Source organism: Ctenopharyngodon idella, chromosome 10 (genome assembly GCF_019924925.1).
Source record: "Ctenopharyngodon idella isolate HZGC_01 chromosome 10, HZGC01, whole genome shotgun sequence".
Lineage (NCBI taxonomy): Eukaryota > Metazoa > Chordata > Actinopteri > Cypriniformes > Xenocyprididae > Ctenopharyngodon > Ctenopharyngodon idella.
The window spans coordinates 46,289,111-46,313,162 of NC_067229.1; the positions used below are offsets into that span (position 1 = coordinate 46,289,111).

The 24,052-nt window shown below is 36.8% G+C and overlaps 1 protein-coding gene and 1 long non-coding RNA gene across 4 annotated transcripts in view; one reads left to right on the top strand and one right to left on the bottom strand.

Annotated features, from left to right (window-relative positions):
• Positions 1-24,052, bottom strand: part of LOC127521000 (granzyme B-like) — a 135,640-nt gene that overhangs the window by 7,266 nt on the left and 104,322 nt on the right. The window contains exons 1-5 of one of the 3 annotated variants that reach the window (XM_051909831.1): positions 3,539-4,151; positions 2,370-2,520; positions 2,109-2,247; positions 1,567-1,815; positions 1,062-1,480 (exon numbers count right to left, since the gene is read on the bottom strand). The exons of 1 other annotated variant lie outside the window; for it this stretch is intronic. In XM_051909831.1, the coding sequence (XP_051765791.1) occupies positions 1,325-1,480; positions 1,567-1,815; positions 2,109-2,247; positions 2,370-2,520; positions 3,539-3,602 (759 nt within the window). In that variant the 5' untranslated portion in view covers positions 3,603-4,151 and the 3' untranslated portion in view covers positions 1,062-1,324. Of the gene's footprint in view, positions 1-1,061; positions 1,481-1,566; positions 1,816-2,108; positions 2,248-2,369; positions 2,521-3,538; positions 4,152-24,052 lie in introns of those variants that run through there. One more of the 3 variants, XM_051909827.1, reaches the window with a different exon arrangement.
• LOC127521013 (uncharacterized) overlaps positions 1-24,052 on the top strand; it is a 175,286-nt gene that overhangs the window by 2,590 nt on the left and 148,644 nt on the right. The window lies entirely within an intron of this gene.

Genomic DNA, 24,052 nt, shown 5'->3' on the forward strand with positions numbered 1-24,052 from the left:
ATTACAGCCCGGAAAGTACTGCATAATTACAATGAATTTACAGTGTAACTTTCGATAATTATAGTGTAGCCTACCTATAAAGTAAGTATAGGGGAACAATATGTAAAGTCTTAGGAATAAAGGGGTAACAACCTGGAAAATAACTGGACCCACACTGACAGTTTTAGTACTTCATGTACCCTGTAACTACATGAAACAAAAGTATATTTCCCTATGTATTAAAAAAGATTGCAATAGTTCTTTCTACTTGCCTTGAAACAATTTAATCAGTGCACTTTCTCACTAAATTGCTCCCAAATGTAAGATTGTTGTCTATCATAACAGTATAACTTAGTTCTAAAATACTTACAGTATAAATAATTTGTTATTTTGCTGGTTGTTACCCCTTTATTCCCAAGACTTTACATATTGTTCCCCTATACTTACTTTATAGGTAGGCTACACTATAATTATCGAAAGTTACAATGTAAATTCGTTGTAATTATGCAGTACTTTTTCCGGGCTGTAATCTAAAGTGTTACCGGCCAGGTGACAATTGAGTATTGCCCCACAGAAGAAATGGTGGCTGATGTCATGACTAAACAAGTGATAAAAAGTTAGAAAATCTCACAAATGTTATGTTTGCCATGTAAATCCTCATGTTTTATGTTATTGTATACAGTACTGCACAGTATGAGAGCAAATGGGGGTGTTAACATTTATAATGGGTGTGCCCTCATACTGATGACGTGTATATGTGCCTGGTTATCTATAAATAGACAAATAAAGAGGTTCCGGTTCAACAGAGAAACCGAGTGGTGTGCATATATGTGCATAAACGTGTGTGTATATATATATCTATATATATATATACACACACATACACATATATTATACTTAATCTGCCCAGTGTGTGATGTAATCCATGTCTTATTGTAAATTCTGTTAGATGTGAGAAATCAGTCGAGAGCTGTGGTTACATCTTTACAAAGCTCTTTATTTTACAACTCAAATTCTGGAGGATTTACCAGACTTTGTTTTTTGTATTTTTTTTAAGCAGTACAGTTTATGATATCATTCCTGTTTTGAAAATATATATATATATAAATATTATTACTGTAATTTTGACCAACAGTTTTGGGTATTTCAGTTTTTCCCCATTCAATGAGATATGAGTCTACAGGCATGACTGGAAAGTGAAGGTGTTGTCTAAATTATATATGGTTGTGACAATGAGAACACTTTGACTATAATTGATGCTCGCCATGTGATACTTTTATTGAAAGAAGGTTTATGGAAGAATTCAAGAATAACATTTCTTCCTTCTTTAGTTTCCATGAAGTCACTATACATTTCCAGTAACTTTGTCGATCCACTGAATATATTGTGAAATCTTAGTATACCCATTAGGTCTCTCAGATGAATTACAGTGATCTTTTTTACCGAAAGCTGTGACGCCAACAGCAGTTTTTCCACAAACCAAAGGACCTCCTGAATCCCCCTGTTAAGAAACACAGATCAACACGTCAGTAGTGAAAACCAGTTTGTACATTACCATAAAATCTGTGAATCATCTTTTCTACATACTTTGCAGGATCCACCATGGCCATATGCACAGATCATCTTTGAGATTGAGTAAAATTCTCCCAATCTAATTTTACATTTTGTGTTATTCATTATAGTCACGTTTGCCTCCATTAGAACATTGCTCTTTGAGCCATCAGTCAGTCTTCCCCAGCCCGCAACACTACAGGCAGTATCTGGTTTGATGTCTTCTCCTTTCTTTGGTAATGGTATCACTCCAACATTGTTGTTTAGTTTGACTTTTTTCTCTAGCTATAATTAAAAAATACAGCCATTATTAATAAACAATCTTTTATATGACTGAAATTTGTTGATTATACTGTTGTTTTTGAGGTTATTACAGAAGCCAAAAAGGCCAAGTTGAGTTTTTTTATTTGACTCTTTATTTTATGCTGTGCACTTGGCCATTTACACAGAAATGATTTAAATCCCTTCAGTAATTTTAAAAGCAAGAAATTGCAATAGAAATTCAAACATAGTGGTTTGTGCTACTGTTTCCTGACTGGATATTATTTTGAAAAACTAAATATAGTACAGGTTGTTACCTTCAAAAGCATGATGTCATGAAGTTTCTTTGTAGATTTATAGTCTGGATGAGGGAAGTAGGACTTCACTCTGATGTGATCTGAACTCTTGCTCTTCCTTAAGTCATGAGCACCAACAACAACCGTCACATTAAGTCTGCTGAAAGAGCGTATTGGAAATGGTCATTTATGTCATAACTGATATACAGGGTGCACTTCAGTCATTATCATTCAAAAGTAATTTTAACTTAACATTGCAGTTCACACTAAACAATCTCTTACTCGTTCCAGCAATGTGCAGCAGTCAGGACAAACTGATCAGAAATGAGGAATCCACCACAGATATGGTCCCCACACGCCTGAAGAGAAACTATGTAAGGTCTGGAGTGGGGTTTGGCTTCTTTTCCATTCACTATACCCACATTCACATGAGCTGAGAGAGAGATAGTGCTGTTAGCAGGGCTGGGTAGGTTACTTTTAAAATGTATTTCACTACAGATTACAAAATACATGCTTTAAAATGTAATTTGTAACGTATTTCATTAGATTACCCAAGTTTTGTAACTTAATCTAAATACTTTATAATACTTTGGAATACTAATTTGTAACACAAAGACAAGGTAATTGTGAGTTTTTATCTCTCAGATCTGACTTTTTTTCTCAGAATTGCGTGATATAAAGTTGCAATTGCGAGTTATAAAGTCAGTGAGCAATAATCTCACAATTTTCTAGAAAAAAAGTCAGAACTGTGAGAAAAGATGTCAGAATTATGATATAAACTTTTAATTGCAAGAAAAAAGAATTATGAGATAAAAAGTCGCAATTACCTTTTTTTTTTTACAATTACAAGGGACTCACAAACAACTATTGCAAAACATGAAAATAGCTGACAAACAGTTAAGATTCAAGGGTATGTCCATTTTTGAATGGGGCAATTTTTATAAATTCAGTCATTTTGTCTTATGTAAACATCTGTTGAAATAGCTTATTCAGGACAGTACTAAATAAAAATAACATGCAATTTTTATGATCCCTCTTATTTTGTTTAAATGATTAAAATATTAAAATATTGCATATTCTGCAAGGGGTATGAAACTTATGAGCAGAACTGTAGCTTTGGATGCTTTTGCAGTGTCAGAGCCAGAGAATCACCTATTGCTGTTTACATTAACTGCCCATCACAGTTTACATTAATGTTTAAATTAAATAAATGATATTAAAATTCAAAGTAATCTAAAATACTTTTCAGATCTAACTGTAATTTGATTACCACCCATTTAAAATGTAACTGTAATGAAATACAGTTACTCAAATTTTGTATTTTAAATATGTAACTAAGTTACATGTATTTCGTTACTCCCCAACCCTGGCTGTTAGTCAACTTATTCAGCACATACCAATTAAACACTCATAAAAGTCATCGTAATATGCTGTTAAATAATCAGTCTCACCAGTGAAGGTCAGGTGTGGCAGCAGAGAGGCCAACAGGAGCAGAGTGAAGATGATGATGGTCATGATGAAGACGATCAGTGAGCTCTCACTGGCTAAACATGGTATAAATATACTTCAAAGGTGGGTGGAGTCACTGAGCTGACTTTTATTTCTTTTTTTAATATTGTAGTATGATCAACACGATTAGAAGTATTGTTCTTGTTAATCCTTGTGGTTTCACTGAAGCCACAGATGGTTTAGATGATAAGAATTAAGAATGTAAGCATGCATTTTGAATATTTTACAGTTCATAACCGTATATATCATTAACCGACGACATAATGTTAGTATGTGCTTTGCACCTTTAAAAAAACATAACAAAGGTGGTAAAATAGAAGGCGACATAAAAATATAAACTTCATGAAAATTGACTTTCATGAATCAAAGCAAACACTTAACATGTACAGGTATGTACACTAATCAGCCACAACATTTTTTTTTTGCAGTATGGCATGGTGCATTATGCTGCCGAAAGAGGCCACTGGCTTCTCAAACACATGAAAATCCCCCACAGGGCTTGCCATTTTGAAGATGCTCTGAACCAGTCATCTAGTCATCACTATTTGGCCCATATCAAAGTCACTCAGATCTTTTCACTTGCCCATTTTTCCTGCTTCCAACCAGGGGCAGACCTAGAAAATGTTATATAGGGTGGCAAAGGGGTGGCATGAGGTCTATGAGGGGTGGCAACACCAAAGCAAGCGCACATGCATAGGTTTTTGAGATTTAAGGCCTGACATACACAATTGTGTTCACAAACATTGCATTTCCACAAAGTAGTCATCAATATACTGTTTAAAATTAAAAATAAATAACAAGATTTCAATATCCATCAGGGCACCAAGTAAAGACACTATATGAAAAACATCAACAGATTCTAAATGAGTCTGAGCTTGTATCGCTAAAGGAGATGAGCAGTTTTATAGTATAAATCACATGTTTTAGTGCAAGTTAAAAAGCAACAAATTTGCAAGCAATTTTTGATTTTCTGTTATTAACAGAGGTGGGAATGTCTGTGTGTGTGGGCACACCCAGAACACCCTATCAACTACATACTCTAGCAACACCCCAGCAATTGCATAGCAAGAGCCTAGCAACCACCCAGAATCTCCTAGCAACACTTTAGGAATTACCCAGAACATCTATATTCTGGCCTAACTGACCAAACTATTTACATTTTTTAAACAAGACTTTAAGTTGGCTTTATGACAAGCCAGCATAAATTTGTCTTTCAAATTTTTCAGTCTGGTTATTGTTTTTCTTGAACGCACAATTAATGAAACAATTAACATTTTCTTCAATTCAACTATAAACACAATCTCAAAACTATACACCAACTTGCACAAACCTCAAACTTCCAGGTCAAAATAAAATGTTCTAGTCAAAATCTTATTCTTGTTTGACAAAATCAAACTTTGGCATCAGATGACACACAAAACTTAACAAATACACAGACTACTGCACTGCCCAGTGAACACTAGTGAGATCAATTCACATAACACTGTAACAAAAACCTCTTATTGTGATTCAGGAATTATTTTGCAGCTCAATGTATACTACACTATACAAAATAAATTTACAGATGCAGATACAGTAAAATACAACAACAAACTTTTGGAGGGAATTTTTTCTTTTTTTCTTTTTTTCTTTTTACTATTGTAAAATGATCATGCAGTAGATGAAAACCATGAGAAAATTATGTATGACGGTCGACGGTCGATTGCTCCTGTCGATTGCTCCTGTCTGCCTCGCTGCTCAGATTGGTTTGCGTCTGTAACTCCGTATAGCTTTGTTTTGAATCTCTTACTTTTATTCATTGTTGCTTATTTTTTTATTACCGTATATGTAATATTGCCTACCACACTAATCTGACGTCGCTAGCTTGTAATATTTGAATCTAAATCGCTGTTACAACGCATTTGCATTTGCAGCGCTAGCTTGTCAACTTGTTAACAGTCGCTCGCGCGCTCCTTTTTCAACGCGTTCTTCAAACAGCTGTGGTAAGTCGGATCAGTCTACAAACACGGTGAGTCATGTCATCCTCTCCCAGCATTGCTACCTGTTCCATTTGCCACATGTTTACCATAGCTCTCTCTGTCAGTGATGAGGGATTTACATGTCATAAATGTAGGGAAATAGTCAGGCTGACAGAGAGAATCTCAGAATTAGAGACACGCATCCAAACTTTAATCGAGGATAGTAAGAATGCAAGGGCTTCAGATACTGTTTTGGATGCGACTAGCTTAGTGAACTCTGTACATTGTTTGGTTCCGGCTGTAGAGCCCGTGCAGCAGGGCACTTGGGTAACGGTGAGGCGGCCTAGCCGCGAAAAACACCACTCTTCCGTTCCAATAAGAACATCAAACAGGTTCTCCCCACTCAGTGATACACCCACTGAGAATCCTGTTGAAAGTGCCCTAGTTATTGGCGATTCTATTACACGGAACGTGAAAATAGAGACACCAGCCACCATAGTCACATGTTTGCCGGGAGCCAGAGCACCTGACATCAAAGCAAATTTAAAAGTGCTGGCTAATGCTAATCGTAAATACTCTAAGATTATTATTCACGTCGGCACTAATGATGTTCGACTTCGCCAGTCGGAGATCACTAAAATTAACATTAAAGAGGTGTGTGAACTCGCAAGTACAATGTCAGGAGAAGTAATTTGCTCTGGCCCCCTTCCTGTTCGTCGGAGTGATGAGATAGTTAGCAGATTATCATCACTCAATGGCTGGCTGTCTAAGTGGTGTCCGCAAAATAATATAGGTTTCATAGATAATTGGAAAAGTTTTTGGGGCAGACCTGACCTGTTAAAAAGAGATGGTATTCATCCCTCCCGGGATGGTGCTGCTCTTCTCTCTAGTAATATGGCACATAGTCTTAGAACTGAAACATGACAAACTGGGGCCCAGGTCAGAAAGCAGCAGACAAACTGGCTAAACCGACCGTCTGCTAGCTGCCTCACGTTACAGAAGTCAGAAAATTCAGATAACTCTCAACACATAGAAACTCTTACACCTAGATATTTTCAAATAGAGACTGTGTCTGTACCCCGAATTAGTAAAAACAAAAAACTTCCAAACCCATTTAATGGTAAAAATTTAATTGATGTTCAACAAATAAAAAATAGAGATAATAATGCTAAACAAATGATAAAACTCGGGTTGTTAAATATTAGATCCCTTTCTTCAAAATCACTTATTGTTAATGATATTATCAAAGATAATAATCTAGATGTGCTGTGTTTGACAGAAACTTGGCTAAAACCGGACGATTACATTACTTTAAATGAGTCTAGTCCTCAAGGTTATGATTATCGACACAATGCCCGTCAGAAAGGCAAAGGGGGAGGTGTTGCTGTAATCTATAGTAATATTTACAGTATTAGTCAGAAGTCTTTCAAATATAATTCCTTCGAAACTATGGTACTTTACGTAACATTATGTAAGTTGACATTTGTGCTGGCTACTGTATACAGGCCACCAGGACACAATACAGACTTTATCAAAGAATTTGCTGACTTTCTATCAGAGTTAGTACTAGCTGCAGGTAAAGTCCTTGTTGTTGGTGATTTTAATATTCATGTAGATAATAAAAAAGACGCATTAGGATTGGCATTTGCAGATATTCTAAACTCTATTGGTGTTAGACAACATGTGTCAGGACCCACTCATTGTCATAATCATACTTTAGATCTAATATTGTCACATGGAATCGATATTGATGCTGTTGAAATTCTGCAGCAGAGTGACGACATCTCAGATCATTATCTAGTCTCGTGTATACTACATTTAGTCAAGGCGGCTAAACTGCCTCCATGCCATAAATATGGTAGAACCATCACTTCTACCACTAAAGATTGCTTTATAAATAATCTTCCTGATCATTTTCATCGCCTTAGCATACCAGACAGCTTAGAAGACCTCGATGTTGCAACAGAAACTATTGCCTCTGTCTTTTCCAGCACATTAGACTCAGTTGCTCCTTTGCGTTTAAAAAAGATTAAGGAAATTAATCCAATGCCATGGTACAATGACCACACTCGGGCCCTAAAGTTAGCAGCCAGAAAAATGGAGCGCAGCTGGAAGAAATCAAAACTAGAAGTATTTCGTATTTCGTGGAGAGAGAGAATGATTGAGTACAGAAAGGCCTTAAAATCTGCTAGATCTGCCTATTTTTCAAAACTCTTAGAAGAAAATAAACACAACCCTAGGTATTTATTTGATACAGTGGCTAAATTAACAAGAAATAAAGCTTCAACTTCTGATGTTTCCAAAGAGCACAGCAGTAATGACTTTATGAACTTCTTTACTTGCAAGATTGATAATATTAGAGAAAAAATAATAACCATGCAACCGTCTACTACAGTATCGTGTCAGATAGTGCATTGTAGTGTCCCTGAGGAAAAATTCAATTCATTTACTGCTTTAGGAGAGGAAGAATTGTCTAAACTTGTTAAATCATCAAAATCAACAACATGTATGTTAGACCCTATACCGACTAAGCTATTGAAAGAAATGCTTCCAGAGGTCATAGACCCTCTTCTCAATATCGTCAATTCATCTTTATCATTAGGATACGTACCAAAAACTTTTAAGCTGGCTATTATTAAACCTCTTATTAAAAAACCACAACTTGATCCTAGAGAATTAGTCAATTACAGGCCGATCTCAAATCTCACTTTTCTGTCAAAAATACTAGAAAAGGCAGTATCATCACAGCTATGTTCCTTTTTAGAAAGAAATGGTATCTGTGAGGATTTCCAGTCAGGATTTAGACCGTACCATAGTACTGAGACTGCTCTCATTAGAGTTACTAATGATTTGCTCTTATCATCAGATCGTGGTTGTATCTCTCTATTAGTGCTATTAGTGTTACTGGATCTTAGTGCAGCATTTGACACTATTGATCACAATATTCTTTTAAATAGACTCGAAAATTATGTTGGCATTAGTGGAATTGCATTGTCATGGTTCAAATCATACTTATCTGACCGTTATCAGTTTGTAGTAGTAAACGAAGACATGTCATATCGATCACAAGTTCAATATGGAGTACCACAAGGCTCAGTACTAGGACCGTTACTGTTCACTCTGTACATGCTACCCTTGGGAGATATCATTAGGAAGCATGGCGTTAGTTTTCACTGTTACGCTGATGATACTCAGCTCTATATTTCTTCGCGCCCTGACGAAACTTACCAATTCACAAAATTAACGGAGTGCATAGCTGATATAAAAAATTGGATGACCAGTAATTTCCTACTACTAAATTCAGAAAAAACAGAGATTCTAATTTTTGGACCAAAAACTTCTTCACGTAATAACCTAGAATATTGTCTAACACTTGATGGCTGCTCTGTTAAGTCTTCGTCGTCAGTTAGGAACCTAGGTGTGCTCTTTGATACCAATCTTTCATTTGAAGGCCATGTTACTAGCATCTGTAAAACCGCATTCTTCCATCTTAAAAATATATCTAAACTACGACATATGCTCTCAATGAAAAATGCAGAACAGTTAGTTCATGCGTTCATGACCTCAAGGCTAGATTACTGTAACGCTCTACTGGGTGGTTGTTCTGCTCGCCTGATAAATAAACTACAGCTCGTACAAAATGCAGCAGCTAGAGTTCTTACTAGAACCAGGAAGTATGACCATATTAGCCCAGTTCTGTCAACACTGCATTGGCTTCCTGTTAAACATCGTATAGATTTTAAAATCTTGCTAATTACTTACAAAGCACTAAATGGTTTAGCTCCCCAGTACCTGAGCGAGCTCCTAATTCATTATAGTCCTTCACGTCTATTGCGATCTCAGAATTCAGGCCAGCTGATAATACCTAGAATATCAAAATCAACTGCAGGTGGTAGATCCTTCTCCTATTTGGCACCTAAACTCTGGAACAATCTTCCTAGCATTGTTCGGGAAGCAGACACACTCTGTCAGTTTAAATCTAGACTAAAAACGCATCTCTTTAACCTGGCATACACATAACACATTACCAATTTATATTTCCAAATCCGTTAAAGGATTATTAGGCTGCATAAATTAGGTCAGCCGGAACCGGGAACACTTCCTATAACACCTGATGTACTCGTTACATCAGAAGAAGAATGGCATCTACGCTAATATTAGTCTTTCTGTTTATCCCGAGGTTCACCGTAGTCAACCGGATCCGGGCCGTATCCAGGTGAGACCAAGGACCTGCACCTTGACACGACCACAACGCAGCCCTGAAGTATCAGCAGAGATTGAGTCAACTAGATCATCCCCTGTGAAGGCCTCATCGACACGACAGCCACGACACAGTTCCTCAACAACCGTCCATACCGGCGTGATGAATACGATCCTCAATTGGATGGAACTGAAATAAATACTTTTAATGTTGCGATCCTATTGGACTTATGATAGCAACCTGAATTGTAACAAAGCACTGTTGGCCAGAGGAGAACTGGCACCCCGACTAAGCCTGGTTTCTCCCAAGGTTTTTTTCTCCATTTTAACACCAATTTGCCACTTGTCTGCCACCTGATGTCACCTGATGGAGTTTGGGTTCCTTGCCGCTGTCGCCTCTGGCTTGCTTAGTTGGGGACACTTGACTTGACATTTTGATATTCAACAGTGCTTTTGATCTGCCTGCATTGACACTATTCTTTAAGAGCTGCTGTGCAGTCAAACAATGTACCAGTTATCAATGTAAAGCTGCTTTGACACAATCTACATTGTAAAAAGCGCTATATAAATAAAGGTGACTTGACTATGAACTTAGTATGCACCACAATACAGTATACTGTCAATTACAGTAAAAGTAAATTCAGCATCCTCTGCACAATTGGCCAAATTTCATTAGGCTACAGTATATATAGTACTATAGCAGTGTATTTGTCTTCTGACACAAGACAATATTCCTATAGGCAGTCATTTCTCAGTTCTGCAAAAATACAGTAACACATGGCTACAGAGAAAGTTGACAATCACAAGTTTGAGGGTGTACAACGTGCTACAGTTTACTGTACATAGAATAGTGAAATATCCCTCATCTAAAGTACTGCTACTGTGTAAGTTTAAAACCCCTGTAAATTATTCAAATTTGACCTTTGGCAAAAATTTGACCTTTGCCATTATTTTGCATTACGCTCTCTTTTTTAGGTCATCGCATTGAAGCGCCGCTGCTGAAAAGCAGTACTTGAAACACTGCTTACATTTATATTTTATTCTGTGATAATTTTGGGGTGGCAGATGGGGTGACAAAGCTTTTTCTTAGGGTGGCAGTTGCCACCCCGATAGATCCGCCCCTGGCTACTGCTCAAATTGCTGATTCAGAAATGTGTCAGAGCACACAGTGAAATCTATCAAATGTAATTAACTAATCATCTGATAATATTAAATATCAAGTGTCTGTATAATATATGTTCTTTTATCAATTTTCAGGGCTTGTGTGTTTTGTTTGTTTCATGGATTACTCAGCTAAACAGGCCAATAAGAGACTATTTATCACTGCATCACACCACCCCCTACTGTCTCGTCTAGTACAACAACCCCCTAAAGCAGCCAGATGAAATAAAAAACAATAAGTATTAAATAATATATTATAAGTAATAGTATAAAACCCGGATTATATTCATCTGAGTTGTTAATTTTATAGGTCAACCAGGCAGCTAACAGGGCTCCCTGTATGTTTACAGCATTAGTTGAGAGATTTTTCCCTTGAGAAAAATTAACATATAGCTACTATATAATCCAAATTAATCAATATCAAATAGCATTATTATTAAGCTCATGAATTGAAATCATGAAATATGTGTGTTAAGCACTAATAAAAACAGTAGTCATTGTTTGTAGGCCCACTGAGGTAAGACACTTCACGGCGAATTACATCAGTAGCCTTTAATGTTAATCATTTATGGCTTATGATTTATCAATATTACTTTTGATTTCATATATTCATTGTACTCCTACTCTATATATTAATCCTTAAAGCATATTTTCAAGTATTTACTCTTTAATGTACTCCTTTATGGTTATTCTTCTTGTATCTTTAAGAGTATGTATGCTTGCTATATTCAGTTTCTCTTCAAATGTTCCAATATGACAGGTCATGTCGACACGTTTGTGGTTAGATATTGGACGCCTGCCAAGTACTGCAGAAGCGATGATGTTTTCAGAATTAGTTGCTCATTTGATCTTGTACCTTTACATCAAAATATGTTTCCATTTCCGTTACATGAGATAATGCAAGATCTGCAGTATTCTTAAGGGTGTCAAAACAACACCTTTTGTATCTATTTTCATCTGTTTATGACATTTGGTCACTCTGACCTAGCCGTTACACCAGCTATGACATAATGGATAAATCTGTTTGACCTTTTCTTATTAGACCAAAACATACGTTTGAGTGGGATGTAAGTTTTCCTATGCTTATGGTATATAACGGACTGGGTCTTTGATAGTTTAGCTTTTCCTTTGCTTTTTCTTTGCTCTTTTTGCCTCTCGCATCTCTTCTGCATCTTCTACTTCTGGCTTCTTCTTCTTCTTCTCTTCTACCTCTCATGTCTTAATTTTGTTCCTTCTTTCTCTATTTTCTGATCTTCATCTATTAGATACAGTACTCTAGATTTTATTATTAACTATTAATTACTTAATTAATTTGTTTGTCTCTATAATTTTTAATTAATATATTTGTTATTCCTTATTCAAATTTGATCTCTGACATAAGCATTGCTGGACTGCCTGGATCTCATTTTCTCAAGTTTTTACATCAGAAACATAGTAATGTTATAACATAAAGGTGCGTTCACATTTATCTTTGTTAGGCGATTTTTCGTGGGCGGATCGGCGGAATCCAGAGGGCGAAAGATTTCCTAAAGGTGATTTCGCAACGGTTGGACCATACCTGAACAGGCGCGTAATTTTAATTCATAACAACAAATTATTTATGGTGAAATACGTCTTATATTTGATCAACCTCTCTTCACTTTCTATTACTTTTATGTGTAAGGCAAATGCTTTAAATTATGTTCGTATCAAAAACATTTCGGTGACAATTAATGCTGTGTACAAGATTGCACGTAGTAATGCGGTAAAATGTCGTTAGGGGGCGTGCAATACCAAATTTTTTTTTACCAACAAAAAGCATACAAATACTAAACTAACTACATAAAATAAAATACTATACTCTCAACAGACTTCGATGAATTGAATATGCTAAAAACAAGCACTAATGATGGAATAAATAAAAGCAAAATTAATCAACTGTACAAGACAAAATCATTTCAAGAAAACATGGTCCCAATGTATCTAGAGTATTTCATCATCATGAGTTCTTTGTACATCAGATTGAAATCAGTGTGGATTTGTTGAAAAATGATATTTAAATACTGCCAGATTGTGTTCAGTGAAGTTGATTTATCATCCATCGATCAAGAATTAAGTTCCAGCTCAGCTGGTTTGGAAATGAGGTATATATCGAGTCACTTTGACAAAATATTCTTCCTCCCCCGATGGTAAAAAGCAGTGATGCTTTCCAAAAGCTTAAAAAACAAATAAACATATGCCTAAAATTTAAAAAAGTAAAAAACTACGCATCATGGAGCCAGAAGGCACACAAACCAGTAGAGAATCTATGAACAAACCAAGCAACTGCACAGTGAACAGTGGGCGAGACATACATTTGAGTGGGTAAATATAAGCGAAATATGGCAAAGTCATTTTGATGTGCCACTTTTCCTGCTGCCAGCAGGTGGCGCTTTGACTGACTGAACAAGAGTGTAACAAGCTCCACTTTAATTTACGGCCCGCAATGTCATACTTACCCTGTAACTAAAACAAAAACAAAACAAAAGCATATTTCGATATGTAGCCTATTAAAAAAGATTGCAATAGTTCTTTCTACTTGCCTTGAAACAACTTAATCAGTGCACTTTCTCGCTAAAATGCTCCCAAATGTAAGATTGTTGTCTATCATAACAGTATAAGTACCCCTTAGTTCTAAAATACTTACAGTATAAATAATTTGTTATTTTCCTGGTTGTTACCCCTTTATTCCCAAGACTTTACATATTGTTTCCCTATACTTACACGTACTTACTGTATAGTTACACTATAATTATCGAAAGTTACGCTGTAAATTCATTGTAATTACGCAGTACTTTCTGGGCTGTAATCTAAAGCGTTACTGACTTTTCTTTACAACATTGTTTCAGTTTATTGAGGTTTCTGGTCATTTGTTTGTGCACAGCTCTCACCACAGCATTTCAGTCGGGTAGAGGTCTGGATTTCGACTGAACTATTGCAACACCTTGTTTTTTTTCTTTTTCAGCCATTCTGTTGTAGATTTGCTTGTGATCTTCGGATCATTGTCCAGTTGCATGTTCCAGTTCCAGTTCAATCTCTCATTTTAATACAGCTGTCACTCTTGAAACTTTGAAGTGTGTACTTTGCAGAATGAGAAATAAACCTTTATTCAAGTTATGAATGGGCTATATACAGAAAGCGAGCAAACAGCGCTGGCTTTATAATCAATGAAGCTGATATCACTTCAGTTCAGCTGCAGCACAAGCTCACTGACTGAGTGAAAACTCTTGTTATAATCAAAAAATCTGTCTGTGCCGCACAATGAACCTCTTATTTACTTCGTCATTATACTTTGTTGGTTATGAATAAGAGATTGGCCATTGCATTCACATGCTCAACGAACATGTTGGCTACAATGCTGCATGAAACACGTTTTAAACAGATCCGTTTGAGGGTCTTCACAGTGCGCTCACACAAATACGCACATGAGCATTTGAAAGCAGCGCCTATAAAGAGGTACTGGATTGACCCGATATTCAATACTATTCAGTACTGTAGAAAGACTGGTACCATTACATTTTTAAAGGGAACCCCGAGTATTAAGACTTGTATGGCTTAATAAAACGTAAATGATGTCTCTTACTGAAATATGTAGTAGAAAACCCATGAAAGATTTACGTTATTTAAAAAATCCATGACATATTATGGACAATGGGGGCCATTTTGTTTAGGTGCACAGTGCATTCTATGTCGATGACATCAAATGGTTGCTATATAATATATAATATACGATGCCTCATTTTGTGGCTTTTGGTTGTAATTTTCAGTCAAAGGGCAACAAGAGAAGAAATGTAAGTCTTCACTGCTTTATTAGAGATAAGAGGAGACAAAAATGTTGTGAAAAATGTGGACTTCAAAATTAAAATTTAAGTATTGACTTTCTTTTGACAACCCTATAGTAATGTATTAGCTAAAATATGTGTTTGAATTGTATTAAAAACACTAGAAAAAACATAATTCTTACAGAATGAAGTACAGCTACAATTTTAGTATAGTCATAGTCTCTTTTGTGACTAAAACTGTCAGTGTGGGTCCAGTTTACACATTCTTTGCAACAAAACCACTCTTTTGGCCAATCTCTTCCCCTTGATATGAGTTTGTGGCGGCTATTTTGTCATTGGTGGTGTAGGGTTTAGAGAACTAAAGAAAGAAGTGGAAATGTTTGTCACACATACACTCACACAGGTTTGATTTGCTGAGGACATTCCATAGGCTTAATGGTTTTTATACTGTACAAACTGTAGATTCTCTCCCCCTACACTAACCCTACCCCTAAACCTGCTCATCACAGAAAACATTCTGCATTTTTACATTTTTAATAAAACATTGTTTAGTGTGTTTTTAAAGCTATTTTAAATATGAGGACTCATGAAATGTCCTCATTCATGTTTACCCCGTAATCCCAGTGTAATACCCATGTCATTATACAAATTTGTGTCCTCATAAATCACAAAAATGCGCCGTACGCACGCACACACACTCACACACAGTCCTCCATAGACATAATGGTTTTTGTACTGTACAAACTGTATTTTCTATCCCCCTACACTAACCCTACCCCTAAACCTACCCATCACAGAAAACCTTCTGCATTTTTACATTTTCAGAAAAAACTCATTCTGTATGATTTATAAGTTTGTTTCCACATGGGAACCTCAATTAAGGTCCCCACGGTGACATGAGTCCCCAGGAGTCTGTGTTCATTCAGATTGAAGTCCCCACCAGGATAGAAAAACATGTACACACACACACACACACATACACACACATTGGTTTTCCATGTTTTATGGGGACTTTCCATAGAGATAATGATTTTTATACTGTACAAACTGTATATTCTGTCTCCTAACCCTAAACCTACCCGTCACAAGTCAAGTCACCTTTATTTATGTAGCGCTTTTTACAATGCAGATTGTTTCAAAGCAGCTTTACAGTGATGACAGGACAATAATGGGCTGTATTTGGGCTGTACAGCAGCTCTAGAAGATAATGGTGGCATTGTCCAGCTTACGAAAGTTCAGTGTTGATTTGTTTCCATTGTAAAATAATTATTAATTTAATTCATTTATCTATAGCAGCTCTGGAGAAAACAGTGATGTCATCGTCCAGCTCACATCACTTTGCATACAATAGTTTCAATAGACCTTTATCACACTTCCTATATCCGGTAAGTGAAGCAGTGTATCGCTACTTCCGGTCCCATCACAACGCAATCAAAACTAATGGCCGAATCCTCTCGCCGGTGTTACTGCAGCATGTCCGACTGCTAATTCTAAATGACGTTGGATTAAAACTACAAGTTCTGCTGAGTTTGGAAAATTCTGTACACAGTAATCATCAGAATATCTCTTCTTCTGTCTCTGAAAATGTCTGGATTTTGAAATCATCCTGCGGATGCTCATTTTAAGAGGCATTTATTCATCTAGGTGATTACAACACACACTGAAGATATACATAACTAGAAGAATCAGTACACCACTTCGATGAGCACCGGTAACCAATTCCGCTGTGATAAAGGTCTAATGCAGGCAGATCAGTGATATTGTTGAATATTAACTGTCACCGACTAAGCAAGCCAGAGGCGACAATGGCAATGAACCCAAACTCCATCAGGTGACAGAATGAGGAAAAAAAAACTTGGGAGAATCCAGGCTCAGTCATAGGGCCAGTTCTGACCAACAAACGAACAGTGTATGATTATGATTCAGGCAGCGTTACAGGTCAGAAGTCAGCTTGGAATCGGAACATTCAAAATATTTAATCCAGTCTCATCTGGTTGAAGATCAGATTCATCACGCTGGTATGGAGACAGGTTTGTTGAGGATCTGTGCCACTGTCTGCTATATCAATGAGGCCTTCACAGGGGATAGTCTAGTTGACACAATCTCTGCTGACACTTCAGGGATGTGTTGGGGTCATATTTAGGGTGCAGGTCCTCCATGTGATCTAGATACGGCCCGGATCCGGCTGACTACGGTAAACCTCGGGATAAACAGAGAGACTAGTATTAGTGTAGATGACATTCTTCTTATGATGTAACAAGTACATCGGTGTTATAAGATGTGTTCCCGGTTCTGGCTGACCTAATTTATGCAGCATTTTAAAATGTATACAATGTTTAATAGGGAGCCAATGCAGTGTTGACAGAACCGGGTTAATATGGTCATTTTTCCTGGTTCTAGTAAGAACTCAAGCTGCTGCATTTTGGACCAGCTGGAGTTTGTTTATTAAGCGTGCAGGGCAACCACCCAGTAGAGCATTACAATAATCTAGCCTTGAGGTCATGAACGCATGAACTAACTTTGTTATTGAGAGCATATGTCATAGTTTAGATATATTATTAAGATGGAAGAATGCGGTTTTACAGATGCTAGAAATGTGGCTTTCAAATGAACAATTGGTATCAAAGAGCACACCCAGAAAACCTTCTGCATTTTTACATTTTCAGAAAACATCACTTGATTTATTAGTATGATTTGTAAGCTCCTTTCCTCATGGGGACCAAAAAATGTCCCCACAAGGACAAGTATTTCATATATTGCCATCTTTTCTTCCCATAATGTAGGGTACACCACAACGTGCGCACACACACACACACACACACACACACATTTGTTTCACTATATTAGTGTGGACATTGCATAGACTCCAATTGATTTTATATGACATTTTAATATATTAATAAATGATATTTTAATAGTATAATGATATTTCCTATGGTCTAACCCTACCACTAAATCTATACCCATCACAGAAACATGCAAAACACTAGATTTAAATAAAAACATGTTTTGGCTGATTTATAAGCATTTTTAACTAGTGAGGACCAGTAAAATGTCCTCACTAGTCAGTTGCTTTACCATGTCTTTTACCCAACTGATTTTTGTGGCTATTGTCAGGTTTCAGAAACTATAGAGCATGTGCTTAAAAGTTGCAGACAATATGAAGATCAGAGGAAAAAGATGATGGAAGAGTTAGGAAAAGTTGGTCTATCAGGGACAGGAATGAAGGAAATATACTGTAAAGTGGTGAGAATGAATAAGGCAGAAGAAGTATTTGCAGTTTTTTTTTTTTTTTACCAAGGACTGGACTGATGAGGAGAATATGATGTAATGGACATTACAGGAAAATAAACCGTGGTGCAACGTTAATGGATGCAAGCTGCCATTAAACCCTAAAGAAGAAGAAGAAGACCTGTATCTTGTCTAGCTTTGTCCCTGTAACTGCTGTTTGGTGAGTCCATGTCAAGTTGGTTTATTTTTATCATAGTTTTATCATGTCAAGTCTGTGTTTCTTTTTTGTATTTGGTTCACGCTTTGGCTAAATAAACTGCACTTGGGTTTAGTACACTAACGTTACAAATGTTTTATTGCAGTTTGCCCTGCAAAACCTAGCTTAGTCATTTACCTGAAGGAGCTTGATGTCATTTATCAGATTTTCAGGGTGGATAGAGCTTGTCATCCATGTGGCTAGAGCATGATTATGATCATGAGCTCCAACCACAACTGTTAGGTTCTCACCTCTGTCAAGATGAGGAAGAAAACATGCATTTTTGTGGTAAATAAGGACTGTTTAAAACTGAGTTTTGCATTTTAGGCCTGACCTATAACAATATACATTTACAACCATATTGTATTAACATACTTTGTTATGATGCTTACACTGTAAAGTTACAAACAAGTAGCTCAACTTTAGCTTTAGTTTAAGTAAAAATACATTTTGGGTTCAAACAATTAACAATTTTCAGACTCCCTAGAAGTCGTGTACCCACTAGGTTGGGTACTATCATAGTATGTGTGTCATTTCAAAAGTAGTTACACCAAATGAAGACCCTTTTGCAGGAGTCTGGGACTCTTTAACCTTTGTGCGTCAATTAAAAAAAGTTATACTTAGGTCCATAGAGGACAAAAATGTTCATGTACAAAAACTGTCATAAAAATTTGAAGCCTGGGAGCACAGACTTAAGTTTGGTCTTATTTTAAAGAAGACCATTGGCAGATTATTGTTGAAATAAAAGAAGTTTAAAAAGTGAAACATAAAGGCCTGGTTTCACAGACAGGGCTTAGACTGAGCCAGGATTAGGCCTTAGTTCAATTAGGACATTTACAACCCAAATTCCGGAAAAGTTGGGACGTTTTTTGAATTTGAATAAAATGAAAACTAAAAGACTTTCAAATCACATGAGCCAATATTTTATTCACAATAGAACATAGATAACAACAAATGTTTAAATGGAGAAATTTTACAATTTGATGCCTGCATACAGGGGGCATGTTTACCATGGTGTAGTATCTCCTCTTCTTTTCAAAAGAGTTTGAAGATGTCTGGGCATCAAGGTTATGAGTTTCTGGAATTTTGGTGTTGGAATTTGGTCCCATTCTTGCTTGATATAGGTTTCCAGCTGCTGAAGAGTTTGTGGTTGTCTTTGATGTATTTTTCGTTTAATGTTGCTCTGAAATCTTTATATACCTTTCAGCATTCATAGTGCCTTCCAAAACATGCAAGCTGCCCATACCGTATGCACTTAAGCACCCCCATACCATCAGAGATGCTGGCTTTTGAACTGAACGCTGATAACACACTGGAAGGTCTCCCACCTCTTTACCCCGGAGGACACGGCATCTGTGATTTCCAACAAGAATGTCAAATTTGGACTCGTCTGACCATAGAACACTTTTCCACTTTGAAACAATCCATTTTAAATGAGACTTGGCCCACAGGACACGACGGCGCTTTTGGACCATGTTCACATATGGCTTCCTTTTTGCATAATAAAGCTTTAGTTGGCATCTGCAGATGGCACGGTGGATTATGTTTACCGACAGTGGTTTCTGGAAGTATTACTGGGCCCATTTAGTAATGTCATTGACACAATCATGGCGATGAGTGATGCAGTGTCGTCTGAGGGCCCAAAGACCACGGGCATCCAATCAAGGTCTTCGGCCTTGTCCCTTACGCACAGAGATTTCTCCAGTTTCTCTGAATCGTTTGATGATGTTATGCACTGTAGATGATGAGATTTGCAAAGCCTTTGCAATTTGACGTGAGGAACATTTTTTTTATTATGAATCATCGTATCGAATAATGATTCGGATCGCATGTCAAACCACCAAACTGCTGAAATAACGTGACTTTGGCACTCCGAACCGCTGATTCGACACGCTGATTCATAATGCTCCGAAGCTTCCTGAAGCAGTGTTTTGAAATCGCCCATCACTATATAAGTCGTTATTTTGTTTTTTTTGGCGCACCAAAAATATTCTCTTCGCTTTATAATATTAATATTGAACCACTGTACTCACATGAACTGATTTAAATATGTTTTTAGTAGTTATTTCTTGGTATGACACTATTTTGAGTGACTACACAAGAACAATACACATATGATCTATTTCCTAAATGACAACGATTCGCTCGTGTAGGCTATATTAAACCTTTGACAAAAATAAAATCGTGAGATTCAAATCTGCATTCGCGCTGCCGTTGATCTATTCACAAACAATCTTTTCGAACACACAGTATCAATATTTCTGTTACAAATATTCTAATTATCACAGAAGTATACAAAAGTTTATTATTCAGATAAACGCTGTCTACGTTACTGATCAAAACAGAATAAATCACCTTTTAAAAATACTTCATATAGGCTAACTAATATATCGATTGCATTGTTACGCCACTAGATGGCAACAAATTACTGTTAAAACTATATCACTGGATCATTCTTTCAGAAACTAGTGACATCTTTATGAATCCAATTTGTGTTGAATTTGTGGTAACACTATACAATAAGGTTCATTTGTTAACATTAATGTATTAACTAACATGATCTAACCATGAGCAATACATTTGTAACTGTTAATCTTTGTTAATGTTATTTAATAAAAATACAGCTGTTCATATCATCTTATGTTAGTTTACAGTGCATTAAATAATGTTAACAAATACAACTCTTTATTTTTAATGATGTATTAGTAAATGTTGAAATTAACGTTAAAGATTAATGAATGCTGTAGAAATGCAGTTCATTATTAGTTAATAATGTTAACTAATGAACCTGATTTGTAAAGACGTGTTAGTGAATTTGTTGAGATTAGCAGTCTGTTAAACTCATTTTACAAGTATAATAAACACAAAAAGGAGTTGAGTATTGTGCATTTTTTCCTCTTACTACTATTTTTTTATTGGTTGTTTAATATTTTTTCCTTATTGTGAAAACTGAAAACACTACACTGGAAGTTCCTGTTTCAAACTGACAAAGTCTTCATTTATCTTTTTTTTTTTTTAAATATCGCAATAAATATCGTATAGTGGACTTCATATCGAGATATTATCGTATCGTGAGATTTTGATATCGTTACATACCTAGTACCTAGTGTAAAATAGATTTATTAAAGGAAATGGGGGTGAAATGGTAAAATTCTTATAAAAATACACACTTGTGCCAAAATTTATGCCGTTCAGTCGCTGCTCGTTTAAAATCAATAACGTTGTTGACCACCACGCAAATGCATAGGGCCCCGCAGGTTTGGGGGGTCCCCTGCTGACCAAGCAATTAAATCAGTTGATGACTGCTGTTACAGCAGCGCCGGTGACCTCATTTATTATATATAAACATTGCTTCTGTAACCAAATTTGAATGCGGAAAACTACATAAATACGCAAACTACACAAGTTGCATAGGGCCCCCGAACCACCAGGGGCCCCCTTGCTCATCACTATATAAAATAAACATGACGGTAATTCACCATAATATGAATATTTATTTATTACATGCAAATATATGTGCTAAACTAGTCGGAAAGCTGAACAAGTCACTGTATGGTTTAAAACAGTCGGGTAGAAACTGGAACAAAATGTTACATGACTACCTTACTGAGAATGATTTTGTTCAGAATTTAGTCAATCACTGTGTGCGCAGTAAACAGAAAAGAAGAAAAAGAAAAAGAAAAAAAAAAAGCTTTGTCAAAGAACCCACTGTGCTGACAAAGATGTAAACATGTTGATATTAGGTATCATTTTATTCGATCCGCACTCAGTGATGGCCAGATGACAACTGAGTATTGCCCCACAGAAGAAATGGTGGCTGATGTCATGACTAAACCAATGACAAAAAGTTAGAAAAACTCATGTTTGCCATGTAAATCCTCATGTTTTATGTTATTGTATACAGTACTGCACAGTATGAGAGCATGTGGGGGTGTTAACATTTGTAATGGGTGTGCCCTCATACTGATGACGTGTATCTGGTTATCTATAAATGGACAGACAAATAAAGAGGTTCTGGTTCGACAGAGAAGTGGCGTGTGCATATATATATATATATATATATATATATATATATATATATATATATATAATATACAGTGGGTACGGAAAGTATTCAGACCCCCTTAAATTTTTCACTCTTTGTTATATTGCAGCCATTTGCTAAAATCATTTAAGTTCATTTTTTTTCCTCATTAATGTACACACAGCACCCCATATTGACAGAAAAACACAGAATTGTTGACATTTTTGCAGATTTATTAAAAAAGAAAAACTGAAATATCACATGGTCCTAAGTATTCAGACCCTTTGCTGTGACACTCATATATTTAACTCAGGTGCTGTCCATTTCTTCTGATCATCCTTGAGATGGTTCTACACCTTCATTTGAGTCCAGCTGTGTTTGATTATACTGATTGGACTTGATTATGAAAGCCACACACCTGTCTATATAAGACCTTACAGCTCACAGTGCATGTCAGAGCAAATGAGAATCATGAGGTCAAAGGAACTGCCTGAAGAGCTCAGAGACAGAATTGTGGCAAGGCACAGATCTGGCCAAGGTTACAAAAAAATTTCTGCTGCACTTAAGGTTCCTAAGAGCACAGTGGCCTCCATAATCCTTAAATGGAAGACGTTTGGGACGACCAGAACCCTTCCTAGAGCTGGCCGTCCGGCCAAACTGAGCTATCGGAGGAGAAGAGCCTTGGTGAGAGAGGTAAAGAAGAACCCAAAGATCACTGTGGCTGAGCTCCAGAGATGCAGTTGGGAGATGGGAGAAAGTTGTAGAAAGTCAACCATCACTGCAGCCCTCCACCAGTCGGGGCTTTATGGCAGAGTGGCCCGACGGAAGCCTCTCCTCAGTGCAAGACACATGAAAAAACACCTGAAGGACTCCAAGATGGTGAGAAATAAGATTCTCTGGTCTGATGAGACCAAGATAGAACTTTTTGGCCTTAATTCTAAGCGGTATGTGTGGAGAAAACCAGGCACTGCTCATCACCTGTCAAATACAGTCCCAACAGTGAAGCATGGTGGTGGCAGCATCATGCTGTGGGGGTGTTTTTCAGCTGCAGGGACAGGACGACTGGTTGCAATCGAGGGAAAGATGAATGCGGCCAAGTACAGGGATATCCTGGACGAAAACCTTCTCCAGAGTGCTCAGGACCTCAGACTGGGCCGAAGGTTTACCTTCCACCAAGACAATGACCCTAAGCACACAGCTAAAATAACGAAGGAGTGGCTTCACAACAACTCCGTGACTGTTCTTGAATGGCCCAGCCAGAACCCTGACTTAAACCCAATTGAGCATCTCTGGAGAGACCTAAAAATGGCTGTCCACCAACGTTTACCATCCAACCTGACAGAACTGGAGAGGATCTGCAAGGAGGAATGGCAGAGGATCCCCAAATCCAGGTGTGAAAAAATTGTTGCATCTTTCCCAAAAAGACTCATGGCTGTATTAGATCAAAAGAGTGCTTCTACTAAATACTGAGCAAAGGGTCTGAATACTTAGGACCATGTGATATTTCAGTTTTTCTTTTTTAATAAATCTGCAAAAATGTCAACAATTCTGTGTTTTTCTGTCAATATGGGGTGCTGTGTGTACATAAATGAGGAAAAAAAAATGAACTCAAATGATTTTAGCAAATGGCTGCAATATAACAAAGAGTGAAAAATTTAAGGGGGTCTGAATACTTTCCGTACCCACTGTATCTATATATATATATATATGTATGTATATATAATACTTAATCTGCCCCATGTGTGATGTAATCCATGTCTAATATTTCTTGTAAATTCTGTTAGATGTGAGAAATCAGTCGAGAGCTGTGGTCTCTTTACAAAGCT